General features: G+C 39.5%; 1 protein-coding gene across 1 annotated transcript in view; it reads right to left on the reverse strand.

Moving 5' to 3' along the window:
- Window positions 1-14,009, reverse strand: part of ALDH5A1 (aldehyde dehydrogenase 5 family member A1) — a 50,228-nt gene that overhangs the window by 14,493 nt on the left and 21,726 nt on the right. Inside the window, exons 5-7 of the mRNA XM_074205920.1 lie at window positions 12,568-12,711; window positions 11,840-11,983; window positions 5,664-5,822 (exon numbers count right to left, since the gene is read on the reverse strand). Of these exons, the coding sequence (XP_074062021.1) occupies window positions 5,664-5,822; window positions 11,840-11,983; window positions 12,568-12,711 (447 nt within the window). The remainder of the gene's footprint in view (window positions 1-5,663; window positions 5,823-11,839; window positions 11,984-12,567; window positions 12,712-14,009) is intronic.

Below are 14,009 nucleotides of genomic sequence, written 5' to 3' on the forward strand. Positions count from 1 at the left end.
AAAACAAAACCAGCTTTGTCCTCACCAGAAACCACTTCCTCAAGCTAGTGCTGTACCCTGATTCTCCTCCCCAGCCTTTAAAGAGTTTTATTGGTATGAGTTGACATGGAATCATGACTAGAGGGATTGTAGATTTTAAGTTTTTAATCATCATTTTCTCTGTGTTCTTTTTTGGCAAGTTTGCAAAGATGGTGATGTTAAAACTGCTAAAAAACAAAAACAAAAAACTACAACTCTTTAACCCACACCTGCATCAGAACTGTGTTGGGTTTTTGCTGTTGTTTTTTTTTTTTAAATCTTGGCAGTAGTAGAGAAATTACAGGATACCATTTTCAGAGAGGTCAGTAAGTAAGCACAATCTTGATTCCCAATGTAGAGCAAAATAAAACAATTTGTGGCCAAAAGACAGAGGTCACAGGACAAACACAGCATGCTGAGATGTCATAAATATCCTGAGCCTCCCAGGAGGGAGCAAGGGGGAAGTAGAAGAGAGGAGAAAGTGAGACAAGCCAAGAGAGGTAGAGACTGGGGCAGGGGGTGGTGGTGGGGGTAGAAGAGAGAAAATGAAGAAGGGAAGAGAATGAGAAATAACTGAGGAAAAGAAAAATATAAAGAAAGCAAAGGGGGGAATTAAAAATGAGGGGGAGAGAAAATAAAAGATGAGGAGAAAAGTTGAGATAGAAATAAGTGAAACTGAGGAAGAGGACAGAGGGAAAATAAATTCCTTTTACTTGAAGATTTTTTATTATCTTTTGCTTTTCTTTTCAGAGTCTGAAATCTTCCAATTCAACAGCATTAGATCCCAATCAGTTTTTCTGCTTATGCTGATGAATCCTAAGATAGAGATCACTTCCTGAGACATTGTGGTGCTTTGTGAAGGAGCACACGATCCTGCCAAGTCCCCACAGTCTGGCAGAAGCTTGTGCTCTTATGTTTTGGAGGAAACTGATAAATTGGGGGAAAGAGAAGGTTTTCATCTCGTCTTGTTCCCTTGAGGAACATTCTCTTCCTTCTTAAGGTAGGCTTGTTCTCTTAGGGCAACTGAGGCAGTGAGGTTAGAAGAATAATCACTGGTCTAATGGTCAATGGTGGGATTTCTTTCTTTTTCCTTCCTTCCTTCCTCTTTCTTTCTTTCTTTCTTTCTTTCTTTCTTTCTTTCTTTCTTTCTTTCTTTCTTTCTTTCTTTCACTATCCTAACAATTCCATTAAACATACAATAGTTTAACAAAAAAAAAAAGGCCTGGGTAGCTCAGTGGATAAAGCACTGGCCCTGGAGTCAGAAGTACCTGGGTTCAAATCCAGCTGTGTGGCCTTGGGCAAGCCACTTAACCCCATTGCCTAGAAAAAACCTAAAAAAAATGTAAAGACTATTCTTAGCTAGTGGGCTCTCCCCTGGTAGTGAGGATTTAGGGCTAAGGGTGGTAATTTTCCCAGCCTGAACTAGACTTCTGTGGTGTGTTTTTTTTTTTTTTTTGAACAAAAACAAACAAAAAATAACAGATCAGTAGTGCATTCAGATTATTGTTTGAATTAAAACATCCTTAGAGAAACAAAAAGCACAACAATTTATATAATTTGACTCAAAAGTAGGAAAACATGCCTTCTAGGCAAAGGATCATTAAACGTTTTTGGTTTTGTTCAAACTAGAGATTCATGGTTGGATAAATCACATGCTAATGATAGAAACAGCCATAGCAAATGGAGTTTTTGTCTTATCCCTTCCTCAAGCTACCATTAAAGGCTCCTATTACCCTGGGAATGCAAGCATTTATGGCAATTCAACTCAATGAGGAAAAAACAAGTGAAAAACTACCTCATCCAGTTACAACACTTCTACATGTTGAAACATCCTTACCAAACTGTAAAATGTGGGCCAAAGGACAAAGATTGGATGGAAAAGAGATGGAGATTAGATTCAAGCTGTTCAAAGCATCCAGTCTGTTCTGATGATTTGATTCCTCTTCTAGCATCAATAGACACAATGTGATATCATGGATAGAGCTGGTTTCAAAACTACAGAGATGTGGGTTCCACCTGTTACATATGGCTGTATGACTATGGACAAGTCACTTAATGTTCCATTGCTCTAAGCAGCTCTCTAAGACTACAGGTGCTGAAAAAAATGCCTACCTGTGTTGGTAGAAGTTACTTCATTTGGAAGTTTCCTAAAATCAATAAGATCACTGGGTCAGTCCCTATCTCATATCCAGCATCAGATCCTTCCCTGTCCCAAAAAGAGGCAATATTACTCAGAATCTCTTTACCTCTCTTTATGAACTTGAAGTTTTAGAAGAAAAAGTGATGGGTACATACCCAGTATTAACAGTCCCGAAATCAGGAAAACTAAGGTATCTTACTCAGAATCTTGGTGTGTTAATATTCTTAGTCTGAGATTGAGTATATATGAGTATATAATGACCTGTATTGGTGGAGTGCAAAAGATCAATGATTCTTCTAACAGTCTAACAGTCGGGATATACCTCCACATATGTGTGAATAAACTTTTCTCTATCTCCAAAAACACATTCTAGCAGATACCTTAGGGGGGGTATAACTGAGGAGCATTAGTCAAGAATTCTGTCAGTTCAATTAATTTGATCTATCCCAAGGTAAATGCCACGTGATCAGCAATTGATCAAATATGTTCAGTTTTTATGATCATATTTAGAATACCAATGATGCAGTGTTCTAAATGGAAAAAATTGGGAGAATCTGCTTTTGGGAGAGTCATGATGCCTTGGAATGGAAGCAGATTGGAAGATCTGGTATGGTCTACTAACCATGTGGTGAATAAGAGTCTCTTGGATTAGAACTGGGGAGTCTTTAAAACAATCTCAGTTCCCCCTCTCTTGTTTAACTTCTCGCCTGTCAACATTGTGGTGAAAGACAATGCTGCAAGGGTAGAAGATAGAGGTTATTAGAGAATGAGGCCAGAGAGTATTTGCTCTACTCATAGGAAAAAAAACTACAGCTATGGCTGTGATTATGATCAAATTTGGGAGAAAAATTGAAAGTGAGAAAGATGACTATTTCCCCCAAATAAAACATCTCCTAAAGTCATAATAATCTATCAAAAAGATTTGCTGTGCAATTTTATTTTAGGTATAAATTATAAATAATGTTCAGGGATACTTCAGTATATTTTACTCAAGGCTGTGGAAACCATTTTCTGCCCTACAATCTTCCTCTATCTCTACCTTCTAAGGAAAAAAATGAAGCAAAATAATTTAATAATAACAATAACTGAAATTAATATACAACAGTGTTTCCCATACATGACAACCCTCATAACTTCCTAAGGTAATATAATTATATGGGAATTTATCCTTATTAATTTTCCCCATTTGAGAGATGAGAAAATAAAGACCAAGGCAAAATTCAGCGATTTGTCCTTGGTTACATAAGCACAGGTGGGACCTGAATTCCAAGGCCTTGTTTCTCCCCACTACCTACCCCACCATTTCTAAGGTTCAGGTCAATCAATTTGCTTCAGAAGTTGAGTTTGGTATTTTTAGTTAGATAGTGTGGGGGGTAAGGAACATGCAATTCCCAAAGGAGGGAACTGGAAACTAAAACTACAGAAAACATTTGTTCCCAACAAAGCTTTAGATGGAAAAGAGTACTGCTTCAATAACTCCCTGTGAACTGGTAGGGCAGGGACACAAGGAACTAAAGGGTCTTTTCCATCTGTTATCCTTCTCAGCTTTTATCAAAGGGCCAAAGCAAAGGCACTGAATTAGACAAAGGAAAACCATCCAACTAAAGACCACCTTCACAAACCTCCCCTCCCACCCTCAAAGTTTAAGAAATTTCTTTTTTGGAAGCAATATACTACAAGATCTTAGGAGAATTAAGAGAGTCTAAGAGTTCTCCTACATCTCGGTGTTCCAATTTGTTTTCCAAAGGGACCCAGATGAATGTGATTTCGGTGGGATGGTTCAGTTGCTAGGCAGTGAGAGCTTGGCAAGGTCCACATCATAAAGAACCTTTCCTTAACTTATTCCCTGGTATTCTCAATAGACCTCCAAACACTCCAGTGATTTGGCATTTTCCACTTTGGTGCAGCAAAGCTGCCAATTTTTGGGGGCTGTTGTGTTTTTTCACCCTGGATAAGTTCCAAACAATGGGCTTCTCCCCCTCCTACTCTCTGCTGAGATGACTGTTTCCTGTTTTCTTTCTCTCTTGCATTCACATTCCACATCCTGATTTTTCTGGCTAACTTCTGATGATGAGAGTCGTGTTGTTCTCCCTGATTTTACAGCTGGTGGACAGAGAGTTGGTTTTACAGCCAAGAACTTAAAGTCCTATTTCTGACACCTACTGGCTGGGTGACCTAGGCAAGTCATTTAATCTGTGTCCCAGGTGACTCATTCCCTATACTGATGAAATCACAGGTCCAATCTCTATTCCTATAAGAGTAGACCACTGAGACAATATATTGTATTCTTAGGCTGGCCAAGAAATTCCTCAAGGGACACTAATAAACAGCAAAGAAAGTATAGGGAAAACCTTCCCTGTTGTGATCACCCAAAAATGTGACATTTAAATTTAAATCACCAAGAATTTCTCTGCCTCCATCTCTAAATCCAGATCTAAGCACCTAGGATTCTATCCCCCCCTGCTGGAAATTGAAAGACTTCAATGAATTTTGGGGAGTGCTAAAAAGGATGGCTTGAAGAACAAATGATGGCAAGAGAGAAAAATAAGAGGCCAAACCCCATGTTTCAGCCAGCATACAAACATGTTCTCAATCCTTTAAGATGTTCAATGAGCCTTATTAACAGTATTTCTTCATAAGCCCTAGAGGGAGGGAGGACTGGAGACTACAGTAGTATTTCCATTTTATAGGTAGAAAAAGGGAGGTGCAGAAAGGAAGGCGGTTACAGGGCCTCCAGGGGAATTATGGTAAAGATTTAGAAAGAAAATCTAGATTTCCTAACTACAGTCTCATAATCAATCTTCCACGTGATATATGGTTTAACTCATGAAATAGATGAAAGCTTATGCTCTTGATGTCTCAGAACTGAAGAGATGCTTGGAAGGTTCTACCTTTCCTTTTTGTTTGTTTGCTTTTAAATTCCATGCTTTCTTCAAGATTCATCTCAAGATCCACATTTTACATGAGCCCTTTCTGGATTCTCCTCACTTCTATGTGCTTATTCCCCCCTGTAGGATTACTTATTGAATGTTTTTCACTTGTTTCAGTTGTGTCTGACTCTTTGTGATCCCATTTGGGATTTTCTTGACAAAGATATTGAAGGGGGTTTGCCATTTTTTTCTCTAGCTCCTTTTACAGATGAGGAAACTGAGGCAAATAGGGTTCCATGATTTGCCTGGGATAACATTGCTAGTTACTGTCTGCAGCTAGATTTGAACTCTGGAATATGAGTCTATTCACTGAGCCAACTATCCGCAGCAAGCACATGAATGCAACCATTTATGGTTATGTTGTCTCCCCCTTTACAAAAAGCTCCTCAAGCATGAACTGTTTTTGTTCATTTGGTTCCCCCCACCCCATCCCCTTTGTATCTCTCTAGTCATTAGGTAGTACATGGAACAGTAAAAGCTAAATACATGGTTTTTGACCGACTTCTTCCACAGCAGATTTTGCTAACTTGGCTGAGCGGTGAAAACAGAGGCTAAGCTTTAATAAAGTCACTTACCTTTTCCACTGCTTTTTCATTAATTAATGGGCCTTGGGTGGTTCTCTCCTCAAATCCATGACCTACACGCAGTTCTCTCTTAATGGCTTCAGCGAACTTCTTCACAAAGGAATCATGGATCCCCTTTTGGACCAAGAAACGATTCGAGCAAACACAAGTCTAAATATAAAAGTGATTAGACATGAGAAGGGTCCAAAGCTGTTGAGATAAGTTAATATTCCCTGACAGGGATCAGAGGTATCATTAGAATATTCAAGTGTAGTTTATTTTCCATCCCACTCTTAGGATTACAAGTAAAAAATATTGGAGTCTTAGGTGACATTGCATGCCTTCTTTAACCTGAAAACAAAACAAGGGGTACAAATGAATTCTTTCTCAGTCTCAATTTCTCTTTATTTACCACAAACTAAAATGCAAAATGGGCCAGCTTGCTCCAAGACAAACAAGGAGAGCTGAGAATAAATATCAAGAGGTGAGAAGGCTGAGGAAGCAGGAACATGGGGTGATAAGTAAATGAGTCAGAATTGTTCTATGCTCATTCCTTCTTCAGCTGGCAATATCACAAAGGAACCAACTAACTACCTGAGAGCCTATGTCAAAAGCTACTTGAGATAGTTGTAGTCATTCAGGCATATCTGACTCTTCCTGGTCCTTACAATCTATGTCTGTGGGGTTTTCTCAGCAAAGATATTGGAGGAGTTCATCATTTCATTCTCCAGTGTATCCCCATTGTAAAGATGAGAAACTGATGCAAATAGGAGTTAAGTGACTTGCTCAGAGTCACAGTATCTTCAGGCCCAGGTCTCTGTACAATGAGCCTGCCCTGAAAAGTTTCAGTAATTCGCCATTCAGTACTTTTGGATACTACAGTCAATTAATTTTCCACTTTGTTGCTCTTCAGTCATCTGACTCTTTGTAACCCCATTTGGGATTTTCTTTTTCTTTTTGGTAAGGCAATGGTTAAGTGACTTGTCCAAGGTCACACACAGGTAGATAATTATTAAGTGTCTAAGGTCAGATTTGAACTGAGGTTCTCCTGACTCCAGGGCCAGGGTTCTATCTACTGTGCCACCTAGCTACCCCTTGGGGTTTTCTTGAGAAAGATACTGCAATGATTTGCATTTCCTTTTCTAGGACATTTTAGAGATGAGGAACTGAGGCCATAAGGGTCACTTATCTAGTAAGTTTCTGAGGCAGGATTTGAATTCAGGTCTTCCTGACTCCAGACTCTGGTACTTTATCTACTTGGGTCCTTGAATTCCAAATTCAGAGCCATTTTTGCTGAACCACACTGCTTTCCAAACATGCCTTGCTAACAGGTTAAGTTGTGAATACCCAAGTCAATATATTTGAACTATTTGCATGGTTTTGAAAAATGAGTCTAAAGATTGTTGGGTATAAAACTAATTACAATAAAAAGCTAAATAAAAACTAAAATTACAAAACTAATTAAATAAAAAGATGAGATGAAATTAAACAGTTATGATTTAACTATCAAGACACTGGAACATATATTTAGGACTGAAAGGGACTTCTGTTGTTGAGTTCTTTCAGGCCAATTCTTTTGGGGTTTTTTTTGTTTATTTAGTTTATATTATCACAATACTCTTGTTGTGAGAGTAAACCTCCCCCCTCAAAAAAAGATGAGAAACCTCAATAATAGTGATAGAGAGAAAAAAATGTACTTTAGTCTATGTTCAGATTCCAAAGGCTCTCTCTCGGGGATGAATTGCCTTCTTTATTGTAAGTCCACCAGAAAAGTTGCTTCACTATTTTTCCCAAAGTTGCTATTACTGGCTGTATTTCCCTCCACTCTATTCCTTCCCACTCTCATTTATTCTATTCTCTCTCTCTCCTTTCACCCTGTTCAAAAGTGTTGTATCTGAGTACGTTCTCTTCTATCACCTATTTTCCCCCCATTTCCTCCACCCATTTCCCTTTATCCTATCCCCTTTTCCTCATTTTTCTCTAGGGTAAGATAGTTTTGTTTTGTTTTTTTCAGTTTTTCCAGGGCAATGGGGTTAAGTGGCTTGCCCAAGGCCACACAGCTAGCTAATTGTTAAGTGTCTGAGACAGGATTTGAACTCAGGTCCTCCTGATTCCAGGGCCAGTTCTCTATCCACTGTGCCATCTAGCTGCCCCCGTAAGATAGATTTCTATAGACTATTAAGTGTGTATGTTATTTCCTCTCTGAGCCATTTCTGATGAGAATGAAGCCACTCTATTGAAAAAGCTTTTTCTTGACTCTTATGTGAAATTTCTTAGCCCCTTCTTCCTCTCCCTTCTCTTCCTCCCAATACTTTCCTTCAACACCACTGACTACATCTTTTTTACTAAATTATACCATTATATTTAGCTCCTTCCTGTGCCTTGTCTCTCTGTCTCTCTGTGTGTGTGTGTGTGTGTGTGTGTGTGTGTGTGTATATATATATATATATATATATACACTCTTTCTAACAGCTCTTCTACATTACACTAATTTTTTTTAACATTCATCTTTTTTTTATAAACTTTCAATTTCCACATTTTCTTAGGTTTTTGCAAGGCAAATGGGGTTAAGTGGCTTGCCCAAGGTCACACAGCTAGGTAATTATTAAGTGTCTGAGGCCGCATTTGAGCCCAGGTACTCCTGACTCCAGGGCCGGTGCTTTATCCACTGCGCCACCTAGCCGCCCCATAACAGCTATTCTAAATGAGAAAGTTCATATGAGTTATCAATATCTTCTTCCCATGCAGGAATACAAACAGTTCAATATCATTAAAGTTCCTCATAGTTAGTCCTTCTCTTCCACCCCCTTCTATGGTTCACGAGAGTCCTGTACTTGGAGATCAAACTTTCAGTTCAGCTCTGGTCATCTTGATAGGAAAGTCTGAAAGTGCCCTGTTTCATTGACAATCCATCTTTTCCCCTGAAAGAGGATGTTCAGTTTTGTTGGGTAGTTTATTCTCAGTTGTAAACCAAGATCTTTTTGCATTCCAGAATATCATATTTGGAGCCCTATGAATTCTTAATGTAGATGCTGCCAGATCCTGTATAATCCTGACTATAGAGCCACAGTAGTTGAATTGTTTGTTTCTTGCAGCTTTTAGTATTTTCTCTTTGACTTGGGAGTTTTGGCATTTGGCTATAATATTCATGGAAGTTTTTCTTTTGGGATCTCTTTCAGGATGTGATCAGTGAATTCCCTCAATTTCTATTTTACCCTCTGCTTCTAGGATCTCAGGGCAATTTTGCTTTATTGTTTCTTAAAAAATGAAGTCTAGGCTCTTTTCCTGGTTGTGACTTTCAGGTAGTCCAATAATTTTTAATTATCTCTCCTGGATCTGTTTTTGAGGTTGATTGTTTTTCCAATGAGATATTTCACATTTTCTTCTAATTTTTGATTTTTTTTGGAAATAGTTTTATTTCTTCCTGGGTTCTCACAAAAGTCATCGGCTTCCTTTAGTTCCATTCTGCATCTGAAGGAGTTATTTTTTTCAGAGCTTTTTTATCTCCTTTTACAGCTGGCTAATTCTGCCTTTTTAAAGGCATTCTTCTCCTTATTTGCCTTTTGTGTTGCTTTTTTCCATTTGGCCTAATGTTTTTTTTTTGTTGGTTTTTTTTGTAAGGCAAATGGGGTTAAGTGGCTTCCCCAAGGTCACACAGCTAGGTAATTATTAAGTGTCTGAGACCAGATTTGAGCCCAGGTACTCCTGACTCCAGGGCCGGTGCTTTATCCACTGCACCACCTAGCTGCCCCTACTCCTAAACTGGTTTTTAACATATTATTTTCTTCAGTATGTTTTGTATTTCTTTCACCAATCTGCTGATTTGGTTTTCATGATTTATTTGCATCTCTCTCATTTCTCCTCCCTAATTTTTTCTCTACTTCCTAATTGCTTTTCAAAGTCTTTTTTGAGCTCACCCATGGCCTGAGCCCATTTTCTATTTCTCTTGGAGGTTTTGGAAAAAGAAGCTTTGATTTTCTCATCTTCTAAATCTTCCATGAGAACAAAGTAATTTTCTATGGTCAGATTCTTCTTTTGTTTGCTCATTTCCTCAGCCTATGACTGACTTACTGCACTTCCAATGCTTTGGGGAATTTTGGTGACAACCCACAGGGACCTTCATTCTTCCAAGGTCTTATGAGAGACTCTCTGACTGCTCTCTTGCCTGTGTTCAGGCCCTCCCCTCTGCCCTGGAGCTGTGAGGATGGTCCCTGCTTGACTGTGATTGCAACTTGGATCTGAGTGTGGGCAAACAGCTAAGTCCTGCCCCAGGGAGAGCAGAGAGACCTCTGCATTCTCCCCGACCCCCCTTACCATCTGTGGGCTGCACTCTGGAGGTACAGGCTGGCTTCCCTGATTCCCACTGCAGGTTCTCACCACAGGGCTGCTCTGAGGCCAGTGCCAACTCCGCACTCATTCTGGTACAGCAGATTTCTCTCACCACCTCTTTAAGCTGTTCCTGGGGATCCCTGGGCCAGGAGGCTAGAAACCACCTCCTCTGCCACAGACCCCAGGCATCCCCAGGGATCTAGGTACCCGACCTGGCTGTGCTGCACTGCAGCTGCATTAGCAGCGGCTTTTTCCAACCCCTGGCCTGGGTGAAACAGACCTTTCCCTCAGAAATTCTTAGTTGCCTTGGACTGGGAAATTGTATCACTTAGTCTTTCTGTCAGTTTTGCCCCTCTAAATTCTGGCTAGAGTCATAATTTGATGGCTTTTGGAGTTTTGGGGGGGGGAACAAGTTTCCAGGAATTCCTGCCTTCATGCTGCCATCTTGGCTCCACCCCCACCCCACCCCCGGCCAACTCTTTGTGATCCCATTTGGGATTTTCTTGGCAAAGATATTGAAGTGGCCATTTCCTTCGCTAGCTCATTCTACAGATAAAGAAACTGAGACAAACTGTGTTAAGTGACTTGCCCAAGTCACAGCTAATAAGGGTCTGAGATTGGATTTGAACTCAGAAATATGAGTCTTCCTGACTCCATTTTGGCACTCTATTCATTGAGACATCAGTCAGGAAGATCTGAGTTTAAATCTCACTTCAGACACTCATTAGCTGTTTGACCCTGGGCAAATAATTTATTAGGTTTCTTAATTGTAAAATGGGGGGGGGGGGGCTTGACTCAACGGCTTGAAAGGTCCTTGGGTGCCTGCAATGATGGTTCTAACCACTAAAGTCCAAGACTGAGGCATTGAGGGAGTATAGTTTTAAATGCTTGAGTCCCAGTTTCTTTTTTCTCCTGAGACTAAAGATCTTTTTTTTTTTGAGACTAAAGATCTTAAGATTGTAGTAGTTCAGAGCCAGATTGTGAAGGACCAGAAAGGCTAAAGAGGGAAAGCCAAGTTTCTCTCCAAGCTCTACTAGGTAAAGGCAGAGATAGGGACAAGGTCAGATGTTTGGTTTCACCTCTCTAAGGAACTTTTTTTTTTTTTTGCAAGGCAAATGGGGTTAAGTGGCTTGCCCAAGGCCACATAGCTAGGTAATTATGAAGTGTCTGAGACCGGATTTGAACCCAGGTACTCCTGACTCCAAGGCCAGTGTTTTATCTGCTACACCACCTAGCCGCCCCTCTAAGGAACTTCTAAATGGAACTGTCATCTAATGCAAGGCAGCACTTTCTCTGCAATTTATGGTCTTAGAAAATTGCCTCATTTGAAGGTTCATCAACCTGTTTCTGAAAGATATTTGGTAACTACTTTTCAATATGATTGGTTTTTTGCAATCTTGTATATTTTAATTAATACAATGAAAAAACATGGTGTGGGAAAAAGGGTGCAGAGGCTTAACCAGATTATCATTCTGAGGTCATGTCCAGGGTTACACTGTCAGGATGTGTGACAGGAAAGACCTGATCCCAGTCTTCATGACTTTGAGGTTGGCTCTCTGCCTCTTATTCCATCCTGCCTCTGGGCACAAAGAACTGGAAAAACACAGTATTTTTTCATCCATAGCCAATAGTTATAATGCCAGTGCTTTCTCCATAGCCAATAATTATAAAGCAGTAATCCAACTGATCAACTAATATTAGAGTGGGAGTTTAACCAAGAAAAGATATCAAGGGGGAGTAAACCAAAGGATGAGGTAGAAATAGAAGGAGGAAAAAAAATCAATGTATTCTCAAAATTATATTCAAGGCAGGGACAGGGCCTTCAAACATAAATGCTAGAAATATTCTAGAACACTCACCTGACCAGAATTTCTGAATTTGGAAGCCAGGGCCCCTGCCACAGCTTGGTCCACATTGGCACTGTCAAATACAATAAATGGGGCATGCCCCCCTAGCTCCATGGAGACTCTCTTCACAGAATCAGCAGCATAGTGCAGTAGAATCTGCAGGTATAGTGGAGAACCAACCATGAACACACATTGAGATGAAGGCCACTATCAGACTCTGAAAATGCAGTCATGGAATTCAGGAGGTAGCAAGGATGAACTGGGAAGAGAAATGGATGGGACAGGCCTAGAAGGCAAAGGAGTACTCATTTTATGTTGTTAGGCAAAGGGCATTAGATCTAGGAATGTCAAGACACTTATTTCTGGTTGTTCCCAGGACCTCCATGATGTCCAAGCTATATTTTCACCTCCAGAAGCACCTCTATTTTCCAGAAAGCCTTTCCTGGATTTTTTTTCTCTTGATTTTATCTTAATCACTTTCCCCTTTTAGGTCACTTTTAAACAAATTATCTTGTTATTTAAATTCTTTCCCCAAGGTTAAGACTAGTTTAAGCTAGAGAATACCAGGAGATTGGCCCTTTGGTCAGTGGAGGAGCTTAAATTTTCTATGGGAGGTAAGAGCACACTCTTGGTCTTCTACTCTTGAAAACTCATTCTGGTGGTCAAGCCTTACAGACAATTTCCTTTACAAAATAACATTTTATATTTCATAAGACCTCTTAAAATAAACTTTCACATACCTTTCCTGTTGCTGTTGAGCCAGTAAAAGAAATTTTGGATACCAAAGGATCAGTGCAAAGAGCTTCCCCAACCTCCTTGGCCTTCTGACGAGAGCAGGGAACCACATTATAGACCCCTCCAGGAATTCCTGCTTGGTTTGCAAGCTAAAATAGAGCAAAATAGTAAGTCAAAAGGCAGAAGGTAAAGTAGCTTTGAGTCCAACAATTAAGTGAAAGTAAAGGGAGACAAGGGAGTCTGTACTCTAAAGAGTTATAAATAAATGGAGCATTGGTTTCAGAAAGAAGTTACACTTTGATAGAAACTCTTGGAAGGTAGAAGCTTATCTCAGAATTCCTAGAAGAAATTTTTTGGCACTAAATTATGAAAATGCTTGCTTTGTTTCATGAATTGAAAATAAATTTCAAAAAAGAAACAAAAAAATTTCTCTAAAATTGCTATTCTGAACGATGCTCTTGAATGCTTATGTTTTTTGAGGATGATGGCTTCATTGACATTAGAGGGCAGTGCAAACAAAGTCAATAGCAGAAAGGAGGTTACTGTAGAGGGTAAAAGTCATACATGGAGAAGTAAAACAGTGACATTGGAGCTCTTGATATTCCCTTATAAAAAAGATCTGATACAAATAATAGATGTGAAAGAGATACTTTTGAAATAACTTTCCAGAATTTGTTCAATTAAAAAAGCCCCAAAGGAGTTACTTGGGTATATATGGTCCCTGACGGGAATGGGAAAAAATCCTAATGTATGTTTAGTTAAGAGAAAACCATCAGACTTAAATGCAAGTGAAAATGAACAACTTTTCTAGGGGGGAATGTAAATCAAAAAAAGGTGCTTCTCCTCACCCCTTTACAAATACTCATTTATGTCCAATTATGGCACAGTGGAATCTGGGTTGCAGTCAGTGGTCCTAGGTTTGAATCCCTAAATCACCATTTTTAGTCATGTGAACTTGGGAAAGTCACAATTAACTCTGATCTACAGTATCTTCATTTACAACTTACAGAAGCTAATGATGTTGGTTATCTGAGAGTGGTTGATCTAAATCTTGTCATCTCTCCTCAAGTTTCTTACAGCACACACCCCCAATCTTCCTTTCATCTGAAGACCTTGCCTCATACTATATTGAAAAAAATTAAGAAAATATGCCAAAAATTCCCTTTTATTTCCTCCTCATCTCATAGGATTCCCACATATTTCCTATCTCCTCCTTCCATTCTCAGAGAGGTAACTGCTCTCTTTGTCAAGGCCATAGCCCTGATGCAATTCCCTCCCTGATTTTCTAGATTTTCTCCACATACCTGCTTTCTCTTGTTTTTGTGGGATTTTTTTTTTTAGCTTTTTGCAAGGCAATGGAGTTAAGTGGCTTGCCCAAGGCCACACAGCTAGGTAGTTATTAAGTTGTCTGAGGCCGGATTTGAACCCAGGTACTCCTGACTCCAGG

Source organism: Macrotis lagotis, chromosome X (assembly GCF_037893015.1).
Source record: "Macrotis lagotis isolate mMagLag1 chromosome X, bilby.v1.9.chrom.fasta, whole genome shotgun sequence".
Lineage (NCBI taxonomy): Eukaryota > Metazoa > Chordata > Mammalia > Peramelemorphia > Peramelidae > Macrotis > Macrotis lagotis.